The sequence below is a fragment of the Vitis riparia genome, chromosome 13 (assembly GCF_004353265.1).
Source record: "Vitis riparia cultivar Riparia Gloire de Montpellier isolate 1030 chromosome 13, EGFV_Vit.rip_1.0, whole genome shotgun sequence".
NCBI classification, from domain to species: Eukaryota; Viridiplantae; Streptophyta; class Magnoliopsida; order Vitales; family Vitaceae; genus Vitis; species Vitis riparia.
This window is the reverse complement of record NC_048443.1, coordinates 29229579-29245905: the sequence shown is the minus strand read 5'-3', so window position 1 is coordinate 29245905 and position 16327 is coordinate 29229579. Positions and strand designations below refer to the sequence as shown.

The following is a 16327-nucleotide window of genomic DNA, read 5'->3' as shown; positions in this document are numbered from 1 at the left end:
AAATGATTGTCCCATCTATTGGGTGGGCGCTCCCACTGGTTATCCTTGGCCGGATGGAATTGATATGTTCGCGTACCAATGCTGCCCGCAACAACTTTTGCCTCTTTCGTTTGGAGTCGTACTCTTCATCCAGGGGTCCTCCATGAATGTAGTTGATTACGACCTTGGGGACGATCGGGGCCTTGGGGACTCCGAAGGCTTGACTCCGAGAAGTCTCTTCCCCCTGGCTTCTGAGATGACGTACTGTTTTAGGTGCCCCGCTCTTATGAGTCTTTCTACCAAGTAATGGAGACTTCTGCACTACTCCGTAGTATGCCCATGCTCTTTATGATAAACACATTTCCTGTTGTGATCTCTCTTGTTGGGTCTGCTTTGATGGGTCTAGGCCACTTAAAGTCGGACAACTCACGGATCATTAGAAGAAGCTTCTCATATGACACGGTAAGGGGTGTAAGCGGTGGCAGCTCCGGGTGGCTTTGCTCGCCTTGTCTGCTGCCGGGCAGCCTCTACTGGTTAAGAGGTTTGGAACTCCTTTCTGCGTTATTCCTGACTTGCTGTCCGGTAACCAGGACTTGTTGGGTGGCTGCGCGTACATCATCTTCCAGCATTGAGTACTTGTTTGAGCGCCAGAACAGGTCGTCCATAGTTGTGGGGGGTTTTTTAACGAGTGATTCGAAGAACGGTGTGCCTGGACATATGCTTCGCTTAAAAATTTGGAGGACAACGTTCATGCTATAGACTTCTACTTGCAGTACAACTTGACCAAACCGTTTCACGAATTCCCTCAATGATTTATTTTCTTGCATTTTTATGTTTTGTAGGGTGTTGATATTCTGTTTATGTCTTGAAAAACATAGGTATTGTCCTACAAAAGCTTATGATAGATCCCAAAAGTTATTAATAGAATTCATAGGGAGTTGATGAAACCACGAAAGAGCTTGGCCTTGTAAGTTGGCGGGGAATACCTTGCATAACAACACGTCATTCCTTATATCGAGAGTCATGAGCTACCGGTAGTGCATGATATGATCAAACGGATCGCTAGACCCGTCGTACATAGAAAATTTTGGCACGAGAAACCCTCTTGGGGGATTGTAATTGATAATACGCGAGCTAAAAGGCGTGGAAAACATGTCGTCCAATCGCCTACTGATGGAGCCTTGGGGGAGGAGGGAGGGGGGGAGGGGGGGGGGGGGGGGGGTTCATTTGATGAATTCTCTCCGGTTTGTCGTATTGCTTGATGTGGGGGATTGTCCCGTGTGATGGGTGCGACTGGGGGTTTAGGATACGTCTCCCAGGTGGTGGCCGTAGGTGGCCTATCCTTACCAGGTGCTTGTGGTCCCAGCCTCGCACGCATTGCGTCAGATAGCTGGGGTCTCTTGTTGCATTGTCTCTTTGATGAGACACGAGTAGAGTCCGAGCTTTCGTCTTGTGGAGCGTGATACGTAGGTAAGGGTCGTTCACCAGGCCGCTCATTGCGCATATCAGGGGTGACCCCGATGATTTCAGGATATGCAACTCCCTGGTTGTGCCTAAAGTTTGCCCCTTAACCTCTTGATCGTTGGTCGTGGGGAGGTCTTGAGGAAGATACCTGGATTCGCAACATATCGTTTTCCTCCCTGAGCCTCCTTGTTTCTTAGAGCAGGGTCTGCATTTGCCGTTCGCTTTCCAGCTGTCCTTTTTCCATGGTTTCGCGCCAGTCAAAATAGCCCTCATCTCCCATGGCTGACGAACGACTTCTGGAGGGTGTAGACATCTTCGCAAATGCTGGTTTCCCACAGACGGTGCCAATGTTGAAGGATGGCGTTACCAGGATCACTCCAGTTTCCTGATTTACTCACCTCCTCAACTGAAGAAGATGCTTTCTTCCTTTGACCTGCAAAAGATGTCCGGACAGGGGGTCCGGACACACCCTCCGATGCCTTTGTTAGTTTTGCTCTCTAGCATATTGATATTTTTATGGGGCTCTTCTCCTTAGAAAATGTTACCTTCTTTGATTGTGTGGGAGTCTTTTATAGTGCCAAGAGCTTTGTCCCTTTGAATGGTGAGAAGACTTTTTGGCTGTCATGATGGTGCTTAGAGGGTGGCAGAACCATCATTATCCTGCAGGCGGCTGTCAGAGATTGCTGGAGGGATGGTTTTCCGTCATCCTTGTCTTTTCACTCTGCAGGTGGCACAGGGCAGGTCATGGCAGGTCGCTTGAAGTGACCCGGGAAGGTCTTGTCGAGCATGCTTTTGGCGAAATGAGTAATGATTGCCCGCGAAACACGGTCAAGAATCTTGTTTGAGACGCTAGCCACTGGGTCCGAACTAGACATCCGGACAGGGGGGTACGTACTGCATGTCAGTCCATGTGAACATCCGGACAGAGGGTTGGACGTGCCACATGTCCAATGGAGGAGTGCCTTGTGAGGCCGCCACGTGTACGCTTAGGGGTGGTCCCTACACATAATAATTATTTCATTGCTGTTTTTTCAACTAAAACCACTAATTGCCAAGTAATTCACACACCCTCCTCTTTACAAAACCAACTGTTGGATGAACTGCACAGGAAAGCCTCAAACTTAGATGAACTCAGGGATTTAAACTTTTAGTACTTGGGTCCTTGATATTATGTTTTGGATAATGTCATTTGATCTTGGGAGCTATATGTTTGATGATGGGACTAGTTAATCAAAGCTTGGGAAAAAGGACTAAAAATTTTTATGCTTTTTTTTATACATGAGACCTCTTCCACAGTAGATTCTGTAGTAGGTACCGGCTTCGGTGGGAAGAGTATAGCAATTGGTTCAATTCAAAGTGAGTACTCCCCAACCCTGCCTCACCCAAATGGGCATGTCTATATATGTATAAACAGATTGCACATAAAGGACATCCCGGGTCAAGATCATCCAATGTGTCCTCATTCATCTGTCTCCAGAGCTGCTTATTCACTGCCATCAACCTACCTCACCCAAGCTCATAAATTGGAAGTGGTCCTACATTACTTTTCTGCCATTGTTTTCCTTTTCTTTGAATCTGAAACCATAGGAATGACAAATATGGAACTTAGGGTCTGCAGTCTGAATGAAGTCTGTGGTAAACTTTTGTAGGAATGCCTGGTGTTTGCTGCTTAGTACTCGTATTCGTGCAGATGCACCATGGCCTGTTGCAGCCACAGCTCCCCAAGCCCGATTCTGCTCTGTTACTTGTATCCTCAAAAGAGTCGCAACCAAAGCAGAAGAAAATGACAACTGTTTTCATGAATGCGAGCATCTACTCTCAAGTCCTAATCTTAAAGCCATGGGCCATCAAATTTTATGTGAAAGCAGGAGCATCGCCCTTTATGACCACCCCCTGCTAAGCCCACCAGCTCAACCGCAACCCATCCTCACCATTTATTTGTTGGCAGCATTTGTACCTAAAATTTTATTCATTTGTTATCCTCCATTAATGTGATGGCGAAGGAGCTCAGTGATTGCAAAGGGGAACTGGGTCATGTGACCATAACTCCACCACCTACACTTTCTTATTTATTCTATCCTGTGAAGTACACATGAACATAGTCAAGACTCATCAGCCTAGCTAGCAGGGCTACTACGGGAAGCTGAGGATGTGGATAGCGCGTGATTATGTTATGTGCGGGTGAGGTCTGATTTTAATTGTGGAATTAGAAAGAGGGTATCTTCGGATGTATGACAAATTCCTGTGTGGAAATTGTTGATGTTGTGAAACGTGAGGCGTCATTTCATTTCAACTGTCAAATTGTTTTTATAAGTATGTGACGAAGTTGCTGCGGCCAAACTTTTTATGTTCTCTCTCCACAGTCCACATGAAGATTGTGCTTCATTATAGAATGAGGAAATGTGGATTTATTTAATAATACTCATTTTAAATTTAAAACATTCTCGTCTTCCCACATCTAATTTGGCCTCGTCGTTCCTCTTTCCATTTATATTGTCAAGATTGATGAGGCGTCTTTTCCACAAAGAATCCAGCACTCAAGAGTTAAAAAGAACTTGGATGACAAAAAATATTTTAAAGTTTTGTGCTAGAAAGGAATGAAAGAGATAACTGATATTTTATAATTTAATTTGTGCCAGGAATGCACTGAACGAATATGTCTCATACCCTGAGTCTCAAGTTAGGTGGTGAAGGCTTAATAATAATATTGAATGGTGGTTCCTCTTTTATAATAGTGACACATGGATCAAGGGATTCTCAAAATCCACACTTTCCACCATTTCCCATGCTTTACAGGGAAAAAACATTACCAACTAACTTCCATCCTACTAGAAAGGCTTTGAAATTAGTCTCATTATTGGTGCTAGAATATGTTAGCTTTAGAGTTTGGTTCATTTCTACTCAATTTGGCTTGCTGTATAGGATTCATATCCTCACGCCTTCCTTTGTAAATGCTCTTTCTACCCTTAGTATCCATGCATCAACGTAGCCGCCTTCTTCACCATTTTTTTTGGTTCATCTTGTCCTTCTCAAGTATGATGACAAACTCTATCATGAAATCAATTAGCACTTGAGATCTAACTGTGGTCTCATATGGTGTAGCATATCTTGAATTCACTTAACTCTATAGGTCACTTTACCATTCATTTGAAGAGGGTGAGCTTGGACCACTTTACCATTCATTCGAAGAGGTTGAGTTTGGATAGGTCAATCGAAAAGGATATTCCATTACCATAATGGTGACAATTGGTTTACATGGGTTGGTGTTGTGTTAAGATTAAAAAAAAATTCATAAAATTTAATATATTTGAGCATGAACTTTTTAATAATTGTGCTAGATTTACTTTTTGACACAAATGTGACATGTTTAATAATCATGTTAGGCTAACATGGTACAATTCATGTTACTTATTCCATAAATAAGTCGAATCAAATCATATAGAAATATAAATTATCATAAAAATTGTATAAATAATCCATTTAACCTGGATATGATTATGATCCATGCACCACAATTATGAGTCAGTTACCATGATAAAACTTTGTGCAACCTATTTAATAAGTATGTAAATTTGGATTGAGTTAAAGTATATTAAATAAATATGAAAATTACATAAACACCTATGTAACAACATTATGAGTTGTTTAATTCCTTCAAAGCTTTAAATCTACATTAGGTTATTTTTCAAAATAATTATAAAAAATAATGAAATTTGCAACTATGTGAATAAGTGGTTATTTATGGTCTGAGGTATAATTGCATTGATATAACATTACAAATTACACATATGAAAACAGGTTGTTTTCATACTAAAGATTTAAACTCAAATACAACCAACTTAATAAAATAGATTAAGTGAATCGACATAAATATGATACAAATATGATTAAATTCAATTGAAACCATTAATTTTATATTGTTTACAAGTAGTGTTTACCATTCATGTTAAAATTTACAACCTCTACCTTTTTCTTTCATAGTATTGGATTTTTTTTTAATGTTTTCAAAGATATATTAACTTCATTTAAGTAATATTGTAAGTACACAATCTAAAATTTAATATCAAGATTTGGGCCTTACCTAACATTGTAGTGATGGAGGGAAAAAGATTTAACTTGATTTCCATTTGATATGTTGCTAATCAATTATACAATCAACTTGACCATACACAAATTTGGAATGAGTTAGAAAGAATGCCACAAAATTTTCTATTGGCCAATCATTTTTTCATTATTAATTCAAATTTGGATGGGGGCTTCCTATAGCAAATTTCAATTATAAATACTTAAAAAGAACTTACAATATATCTCATTACTTCAAATTGAAAACCTTTTACTTTCAAAATTTGATGATAAAGATTAAAAAGTTAAGTGAAATAAAGCCTTTTTATTTCCAAAATGTTTATTTTTTTTTAAAACAGAGAATTTAAGGGGAATTAAAATTTTTTTTTTTTGAAAAATAGATTTTAAAAACTAGTTTTGAACTTGCTTGTGTGATTTAAAAATATTTTTTCATTTTTAAAAATAAAAAATATTTTTAGCAATTTCTAATATTATTTGGTTCGTTGTTATCTGAAAACAATTTTTAAAAAGAAAATGAAATAAATAATAATTTTTAGAGAACAAGTAAAAATCATTTTCATCGGTTTTTAAAAATAAAAGAAAAATATGTGTTCATTTGATGATATTTTTTAAAATTTATTTTTAAAAACTGTTTTTAGGAACTCAAACAGGATAAATTATTTTTCAACTTATTTTTTTGTAATGATATATACAATGCAAAAGTTGATCAGATATGCTAAATTATCAATTATTGTTAAAAAAGCTTAAAAAGGAATCATATTTATTGTAAAAATAACATATTTTTAGTAAAAAATTTACCCACCAGACAGATTGTTTAATATTTTTAGAAGCTAATAATTTGGTGTTTCAAAACACCTTATCAAGTATCTGGACAGATCATAATTTGTTGCTAAAAAGGACGTAGATTTGAATCTCTTATGGATTGTAAATAATAAATATACCTAACATTTATATCTCTATTATCCATTTTAAAATAACAAAAAAGGACAAAAATCCACTAGCTTTTTATTTTTTTAAAAACAATTATTTCAACGACAACGGAGACAATTTTTTGTTGTTTTATTATGTTTTTTAGTCTCTCATGGTAAATTGCAAGAATGCAAGGGTGATACGGTGGTGACCTGGCGGATCCTTTCCCCAAAATGGACGGGCGGGCCGCGTGGACATGACACTGCATAAAGACCAGTCAGAGGTTTTATTACAGATACGAAGCCGTCTCCCACTCACCAGTTTTCTCCGTTTTCCATCTCTCCAAACACTACTTTCCCTCCATTTCCTCTGCTTTCTGACGATGGAAGCCCTAGCAGTTTCTTACCGTTCTATGCCTTTCAGTGACCGGATATCGCATGTTCTTCTCGCCGGAGTTTCTACTAGAAGTTCCGTCTCGGTTCCGTGTCAACGTGCTTTCAAATGCGTGTCTCTGGCTGCTCCCTCACTTGGTATTGCTGTCTTGTGGTGTTTTCAGCTATGTTTGGATTCAGAGAAACTGAGGGAAACACTAGGAAGTGAAATTTTCGAATATGGATGATGTGAAGAATGGTTTAAGATGCGGAGTCTGATTTCTCTTGTTTTTGTTAACTTTTGTCGGCACCCAAACGGAGCGTTGCGGGTGTTGTGAGATCGGAGCTGCGCGCCGTTTGGTTGAGGATAAAATGCGAGGAAGAAATAAAGAAATTCTGTTTTTTGGACTCGTGTTTTTATGTTGTTTTCGTTTTCTGTGTTGATGGAAAACTCAACTCAAATAAGCCAAACAGTTGCCCAAGGCTCAGTTTGGCCTAGTTGAGTGGAAGTTTTTTCCTCTTTCGTTTCCTCTGTTCTCACAGCAGAAATAATGGAAAGTTCTGAAAAATTCAATATTGATTTTGTTTTGTTATTTCTCCTGCATTATCTTAGCAAGCAATCGGAGCTTTTATTCTGAGTGATTTTGTTGTTCTGTTTTGGTTTCTTCAGTGAAGGACAATCCAGTGAAGTTCAAAGAAGCTTCTAGAAATGGAAATATTGTTCCGCTTCACGCCTGCATATTCTCTGATCAGCTGACTCCAATCCTGGCTTACCGCTGTTTGGTCAAAGAAGGTGATCTTGAGGCTCCGAGCTTTGTTTTTGAATCAGTGGTTCCCGGCTCTCAAGATTCAAGTGTTGTAAGAGCCCTCTCATTCTTTGTATCGCATATGAGAATCCTTGTCATTGCATAGATGATTGAACATCGATTTTGCTTCTTGGTTGTTTTGTATACGTCGTGTATACTTTTAAATTTTCAATACAATTGCTTTTACCTATGAAAAAAAAAAATTAGATGACTGAACATCGAGATGATGGTATACTATTAGGGACGCTACAGCGTGGTAGGAGCACAACCATGCATGGAAATTGTGGCTAAAGAAAATAAAGTTATCACAATGGACCATGAGGAAGGGCTGAGGACTGAGGAATTGGTCGAGGATCCAATGGTGATTCCGAGAAGGGTTGCAGAGGGGTGGAAACCCCAGCTTCTTGATGAACTTCCAGATACATTTTGCGGTAAGAGGACACTGTTAATTAATTATATGTTTGTTTATGATTCAGTTTAAATTATTTGAAAACCAATGACTCAAGCTACATGCTTTACCTGGAAATTGTCTTGAAGTGAAGAACCAATGATTTTTATTTGGGATAAATTAAAAAAGAAAGCATGATTTTATCAAACCAGCTGTTGTTTTCTTTTATTATATGTTGTAATGCCTGCAAATAGTAATGTTGCCTAAACATGCGGATCATAAGTTGTTTGAATTTTGTGTGAAGTTGGGTAGTCGTAGGAGTTCTTGGATCAGTTAAATAGATTTACTAAAAATATATATACAGCAGCTGTAATTATTTCATGTACTGTCATTCAGAATTTTGTATTTCTCATTCTCACCAGTGAAACCAGAAAATGAACAAAACACTGAGGAGGTTGGTGTATCAGCAATTAATGCCAGTGAAACAACCAAAGACCGAAGTACTTTGGAAGTTGTTACTTACCATTAATGCCAAAATTTGGAGATAAAAAGCTTTGAGCGCTTAAAGGGAAAATTTGGTCAATAGTGAATATGACTTACAACTTTAATTCTATTACTATTTTTGGTCGTTGAGTTCTGAAACAAGTTTGACTGACTTCTGCAAAGGAGTGAATATTTTGTGATCTGAAATTTCATCTCTATTTTGTGAAGCATCGACTTTTGAACATCTTAGAATATATAGCAAATCCATACTAATCTAAAAATTACCACAGGATGATTCTAGTTAAGAAATTTCATTTCTAAATAATAATCTTGTTGCAATGTTTTTTAACTATCTGATTGGAAAGCTTTCTCCTATTGGGCAAGGTTTGCTTTCATCTAAAGGAACAAGCAAGAAATTAGATAGTCCTCAATGATCTCATCGTCCTATTTTTATGCATACAGATCTTTCCAGTTAACTGTGATTAAAACTAAGATGGTTGAGATTGTGCACTCTTTGATTTTATCCTATCATTGTTTGATGGCTAAAAATATTTTAAGAAAGTGGATAACAAAGTTCTCAAAACCTAGATGGGCAAGTAATTTTCAATCATGATAGCTATCATTCTTGGAGTCTTTAATTTTGACTTATATAATTCCCAAATATGGTGCTTTACAACTTTGTCATATTCTGTGCATACAAACAATAAATTTTAACACTAGACTATGGCATGCCATTTGGAAATAGTCGCAGCAAGGGTCATAGAAAACGCAACTATGGAGTGTACATGCCCAAATGGATGTTCTTCTCTGAACATGGATGAAACATGTGATGTTGCAGGAGACTTAACACCTTTTGGCAGCTTGAAGGGTAGATTTGGATTAGGCAAGAGCGGTGGTGAAGTTGAAAATGAATAACTAAAATTCTATTGATGCAAATATGACATTAAGATATGTGAAAATCTTGAGGCAGGATGACATTTTCCCTATCTTTAATATATCCTCAATTTAGATGCTGTCCCCAATACATCCTCACTTTGTGACACATCCCTCAATATGTTAGACCACTAGGATAGATAACAATTCTCATAAACATTCCTTTAATCATGTTCACTAGTAAGGTTAGTGAGGCAAAGCAGGTGGAGAAAAGAGAAATTATGAACTATCTACTCCTGCAAAGAACCACAATTACTGAATGCTGTATGTTAAAGATGAAATTAAATAGAGGGCCTATACTCCCAAGAATGTACAATTCAACAACTAACCTCCAATTTTCATATCATCTGTGCTTTGTTGGTGTAGGTACACATGCACACACTGTAGCGAAGTTGATAATTGTTATATAGAAAAGCTAACTTATGGCATTTAATTGTTGATGCATGGTATATTTGTTACATTTGCATTTTGCTGTTAATGCATTATAGGCTGTGGATCTGTAGAAGTAGATATATGTGGGTTATGTTCCTTATTGTATTCTTGATCAATACTGGTTCCTTTAAAATATGAAAATCCATGCTTAGTAATTAACTACCGTTTTAAATAGGTGGATGGGTTGGTTTTTTCTCATATGATACGGTTTGTTATGTGGAGAAGAAAAGGCTGCCATTCTCAAAAGCGCAAGATGATGACAGAAATCTCGCAGACATTCATCTAGCCCTATATGATGATGTGATTGTGTTTGATCATGTGGAAAAGGTACTCTTTTTTGGTTGGTCATCAATGTTTGTTCTCTTAAACAGTGTATATCATTGAAAATCCTCCCTTCTACCACTTTCCTGCTTAATTCAACACTTGGAATGGATATTCTCCTATTTCCAATTCTTGATGTTGGAGAGAAGTTGTTTTCAATCTCTGGCTCCTTTGACATGCAAAGACTTTATTGGAAAGAAGTACATGGTTGGATGATCATGTCATTGAGGCATAATTAGGATATAGCTGTGAAGACAGATATGTCAGATAATTAGTGTTTTACTTTTTCTGTGTACTTTCCGAAAAAATTAATTTCCCATTTTAGTGCTTCAATGCTTGTCCCATAAGAACCACAATATTGATTCCTTTGCTACAAAGCATTTTTATCACAATGATTGAGCACTCATTGGCATTCTGTTCACTCCCAGAAAGTACATGTCATTCATTGGGTTCGGCTAGATCTGCACTCCTCTGTTGAGAAGGCATATGTTGATGGGATGAAACGCCTGGAAATATTGTTGTCTAGAGTACAAGACATTGACCCGTGAGTGACTATTATGCTGTTTAGTCTACACCAGTATAGTCTTGTGAAATTAATTCAATTTTTGATCGGATTTCAATTGTGCTAGACCTAAGCTATCTCCAGGTTATGTAGAGTCACATATTCAAAGTTTCAGTTCTTCCTTGAATGAGTCAAACATGACAAGTGAAGCATACAAAAAGGCAGTAGTACAAGCAAAAGAACATATTCGGGCAGGGGATATTTTCCAGATAGGGTTAAGTCAATGTTTTGAACGCCGAACATTTGCTGACCCATTTGAAGTTTACAGGGCATTCAGAGTTGTGAATCCGAGTCCATTTATGGCGTACTTACAAGTATGTGTGTGCTCCTCCACAAATACATTACTGTACTACTTTTACATGTATTTTTTTAGTAGTTCTGGGTTTGTAATTTTTTATATTTATCTTCTATTTCTCAATCAGGCTAGAGGATGTGTCCTTGTTGCTTCAAGCCCAGAAATTCTCACGCATGTAAAGAAGGTTAATTGATAGAACTATTTACATATATTACTTTGATTTGATGCTGTTGATTGAATTGATTCCTCAGCTTAGAAATGGTTTTTCTTACTCTATACGAACAAGGTTTTGATTTTAAGATTCCTAGTTCACTAAGTATAATGTTGATAACTTTTACGTCCACCAACAGTGAAGTTCAATTTATGGGCAGAATAACATTGTTAATCGACCATTGGCTGGAACTGTTAGAAGAGGGACAACGATCCATGAAGATGAGATGTTGGAAGGGCAACTGCTAAATGATGAAAAAGAACGTGCAGAACACATTATGCTGGTTGATCTGGGGCGAAATAATGTTGGAAAGGTTTCTCTTAACCAACTTCCTTTATGAAAGCATCTATTATGTAGTGTTTAAAGCTTTAAGCCCATAGCTTGCTCGTTTGGTGTTTCTGCTGAATTCTATCTCTCATAATTAGCTGGTGCATGTGATCTTTCACCATAATACTATCTTTCCTCGTGTCATCTATGTTGCCTTAGGTATTGTTTGTTTTGGATATTGATTTTCAGAGAATTGAAGTGCCATATCTGAATTTTTAAAATCTCAAATTAATCGATAAATGGCAATTGGCTAATATAGAATAAGGTAGCATTCTTTAACTGAGCCATCATACCCATCCTCTATACTGTCACCAGTTGCTCTTAACTGTTTAATTGCTTTTAGTTTGTTGTTCGAAATTTCAAATTCAGAGATCAGGTATTTCACTGTGTCAAGTTTTGTTTAGAAAACTTCCTAGATACTTTGTCTTGTGTTTGTGTTTATTGCATAATGAATATAGCATTATGGATTTTCCTTGTTGGGATTGCTATCTTAAAGATACATTGCTGAAGAAGTGAAGATTATGTTGAGTTTTTGTCATTGTATGTAGACAGTTTTTTCTGTTCCATGGATTGGGGTGCTTTTCAGCTTCAGTCTTGGGTGGAGAAAGTGAAAATAATAAGTATTGGTTTTTCTTTTCCTCTGATGAGAAATGGACTAGTAATACATATATATATATACATATATATGTATGTATGTATGAATGTATGTATGTATGCATATATATAAAGGAAAGATGAGATGTTCTTCAAGCTATGAAAAAGTACGGGAAAAGAAACATTAAAGGTCCTAAAGAAGCAACTGAGATCTGACAGCCTCTCCCCTTCCATTGCTAGAACAAATCTCACGTACCTAGCAAGATACCACTGAGGGATGCCCTAGAAAATTGCTTGCATACAAACATCCCAAAGGAAATGACATGGCATTTGCTATCCCAAGAATTATCCGCTGATTGCCTCCTATACTTAAAGATCCTGGCATTTCACTCAAGCCAGATAATCCAAGGTGATTGGAATAGCTTCCCCCACAAAGCTCTCCCTTCAGGATTTCTCTCCAACCTCTGAAAGATTTTGTTAAAGTGAACAATATCCCCATAACCTTAGTGCACAAGGGCAATGGAGGAGAAGGTGGTCCAAATAATGCCCACTCTCCAAGAATAATAAGCAACATTCAGAGCTAATTGTTCTATAGGGCTTCAAAAAACATTACCATTCACCTCTTATCAACCACCAATCAAGCAAAGGCTCTGACTTTTGGAGTTGTCTTAGCTAACCATATAAATTTACCATGACGGAAATGAGGAATGCCTAAATCATTTCTAAAGAGCGCAGGAAAAGGATTTGGATGAAAAACTACCACCAGAAGACAAACCTAAACAAATCTCATCTGCGTTTGGGGATTGAGTGGGTTTCTTAGCAAGACAATACGGGAAGAGAGGTCATCGATTCACTATTCCAAAGGCTTCCCCAAAAATGAAAATTCCAAGAGGAGTCATTAGTCAAAGAACAAAGTTAGAAACAGGGGAATCTCTTAATCTAGACCAGCTATGAAGAGGAGGTAATAGGATGCTAGAAGTGTTGGTTTCCTCATCAAGTATCCTCCCAAAATTGGATTTGTGAACCATCACCAACATTGTGTGGTAGGACTTGATTGAAATTATAAGATCTCAAGATATAAATGGTAGGATGTAAGAATCATGGGATTAGGTTTGAGAGGTTTTTTTATTGGGTCTGCTCATGATTGAACCAAGTTATGATTGGATCAGATATGTGACTATGTGACCAATGGTACTTCTTGTTTCTTTATTTTTATTAGGCTTATGCAATGGCATTTTTCACGTCTGTATTCCTAGGTCAATACTTAATCTTGTGTTCCTTTTTCAAATTATCACATGCCATATGCCACAAAGTCAGCTTAATGTGTCTTTGCCCTCATTATATAGGTTTGGGCAGAGCTTTAATGCAGATGCTTGAGGTCAACTTAACACAAACTCTCTTAATCTCAGTTAGATGGAATGGACATACCAATCTAAGAGAAGACAACATCGGGGATATGGGATTCCTACAATGTGTCATTACAATTTAACAGTACTCACTCTTTACATGTTTATTTCTTTTGAGAAAAGAAATTCATTTAATGAAACACATTCTATGCTAAAAGGAGATATGTTAATAACATGGTGGCAAGTTATTGCATGGTTCTTTTCAGAATCCAATTTGATGAGGAAAAAGAACTAATTTGAGTGAGTATCAAAATCCCTCATGCTTAAGCTGCTGTTATCTTCCTAGTAACTTTGTTGTATGATGGTAAATTAAGTATTGCCAATTTCTTAATGTCATTTGATGTTAAAAGAAAAAATCGTTACCTATAAATATAGAAAGAAAACTTCTGTGTTTCGAAGCAATTTATACCATTGTTACACAAACTTGTTCCCACACAATCTGGATGGATTTCAGGACTCCTCTATATTCAAGCATGTGCCCTTAACTAAGTATTAATTGTTTGGTAAACAAGTCTTTACTCTTTTTTCTTTGATAGGCTAAACAAGTCTTTATTCTTGCATGTACCTCAGAATTGTTGTGCATTCTTCTTTCAAAGCATATATTTCATGACAAGTTTTGTTGCAGGTTGCCAAATTTGGCTCTCTGAAGGTGGAAGACCTGAAAGCTGTTGAATGTTTTTCACATGTAATGCACATCAGTTCCACGGTAAGGATATCAGAATGTGGGTTATGCGTGTATTGTGAAGCATTACTGTTTCTCCTACAGAAATGATTTTCTGCATAAAGCAAATATCTGAACTTATGATAATACCTGGCATCTTATAACTTCACCTATATATATGTGTGTGTCTTTTCTGTTGTAATAGATCTTCCTTTAATAGAAAGAATTTTACTAATATGAAGAGTAATTTTTGTGCATATCATTGATGATCAAAATTCTTTAGTCTGATATGAGTTTGACTCATACATCCACATAGAGGTGGATTAGCATACTACTATTTTATTTAACAGCTATCAGAACAGCTATGCCACATTTGCAAGGGCTTTGTTTACCTTCTTGATTGTGGCATTTCCACACTGCATCCAAAGAAATCAGTACATCTGTAATTTTTTCTAGTTTAAAATGATTTTTTTTTTATTACATAAAACAAGTTTGGTTTAGTATCTCCTTAGGACCTTCTATTCTCCACTTAGTAGTTCTGGTGATGAGTGACTTCATTTATAGAATGATTTTGAGTACTCATGCTATAGAAGTTGAAACTGGATCATTTTGTTCCATGTGATTTCCAATCTTACAAGAGTCAGGAGAAAATTGATATAAACAATAAGTAATCTTTAGTTACAAAATGGATGCCATTTTTTCCAGGTTACAGGGGAGTTGCAAGATCATCTCACTAGCTGGGATGCCCTGCGCAGTATACTGCATGTTGGAGCAGTTAGTGGAGCACCAAAGGTTACTTATTTTGCATATTCACTTTGCTATGGTTTGCCTTTTATTCTGCATGTGTCTTGTTCTAGACCAGGTGATGAAATACTTGTGGATTAAAAACTTGATTTCCCATGCTGGAACTACTTACAAACGATCTAATTCAGATGGCAAATCTTGCCAAGTATTTCATTCCAAAGCAGGACACTTGCCTCGTTCTGATCACCACCAGCTATAAGTGATGCAGGTGAAGGCTATGGAGTTAATTGATGAGTGGGAAGAATCCAGGCGTGGGCCATATGGTGGCGGATTTGGAAATGTTTCCTTCACTGGTGATATGGAAATTGATTTGACTCTCAGGACCATTGTCTTCCCAACTGGAAACCGATACGACACACTGTTCTCCTACAAAGATACCAAATTGCGCAGGGAATGGGTTGCATACTTTCAAGCTGGTGCTGGGATTGTGGCTGATAGTGTTGTTGATGATAAGCAGAGGGACTGCGAGAGCAAAGCTGCTGCTTTGGCTTGTGCCATTGACTTGGCTGAAGCAGCATTTGTTAAGAAATGACCTCAACCTTTTTATTACGTAACAGAAAAGTGAGGGAAATAGAAGAAGATGATTCTTCATTGATTGAATTGAAAAATTACGGAGAGAGAAAAACAGAGAGAAAAACAACTTATATGGTCTAAGACCTAAACCCAAGGCATCACCAAGGATAAAAATATCGGTAATCATGGATATGTTGGTTTCGATTTTACTAATATATTGGGGATATATTGGATATATCGAAGATAAATTGGCGGATATTTTGAAAAAAAAAATCGGTAGGCCTAAAATTGTTAAAAACTCATGGAAATGCAATAAAAACCTTATAACAATATAATTAGAAATATAATAGACATTTTAAAGTTGTTTTATTGAAGAATTTGATATATGTATGATATAATTTGCAATATTAGATATAATTATATCATGTTGATTTATAAGAAATGTTAATTTTGTAATTATACACTCATTATGAAGTCACATAAAATACTTCATTTCATTAAATATCAATAATTTGTATATATTACATTGCAATGTCCCTTTAGTACCAAAATGAAGATCGATGTGGTTCAATGGAATTGCTAGGTGAAGGAACCTCGTCTTGTTGTTGAAGACAATATTGATACCAACTCAATGAGGCTCGATAATATTGGTTAAAAATTCTAACATGCCATGCATATATCTCTTGAGTCCTATTCACTACCTCTACATGGATAGGATACTCAAGGTTCACCCATGTGTTAATGTCAAATCCTTTTTCCATCTTATATGGAACTTGGTATGACAT

The 16327-nt window shown here is 37.0% G+C and overlaps 1 protein-coding gene across 3 annotated transcripts; it reads left to right on the top strand.

Moving 5' to 3' along the window:
• The first annotated feature begins 6719 nt into the window (after positions 1–6719).
• Positions 6720–15629, top strand: LOC117927613 (anthranilate synthase alpha subunit 1, chloroplastic-like). 3 transcript variants are annotated; one of them, XM_034847225.1, is made up of 11 exons: positions 6720–6965; positions 7477–7664; positions 7854–8043; positions 10024–10175; positions 10598–10713; positions 11000–11045; positions 11154–11210; positions 11398–11550; positions 14190–14270; positions 14931–15017; positions 15238–15629. In XM_034847225.1, the coding sequence occupies exons 1-11, from the start codon at positions 6818–6820 to the stop codon at positions 15559–15561; spliced, it is 1542 nt and encodes a 513-aa protein (XP_034703116.1). In that variant the 5' UTR covers positions 6720–6817; the 3' UTR covers positions 15562–15629. The 3 variants fall into 3 exon arrangements, with proteins under 3 accessions (XP_034703116.1, XP_034703113.1, XP_034703114.1); XM_034847223.1 differs by having other exon boundaries at positions 6721–6965; positions 10799–11045; XM_034847222.1 differs by having other exon boundaries at positions 10799–11210.
• The last annotated feature ends 698 nt before the right edge of the window (positions 15630–16327 follow it).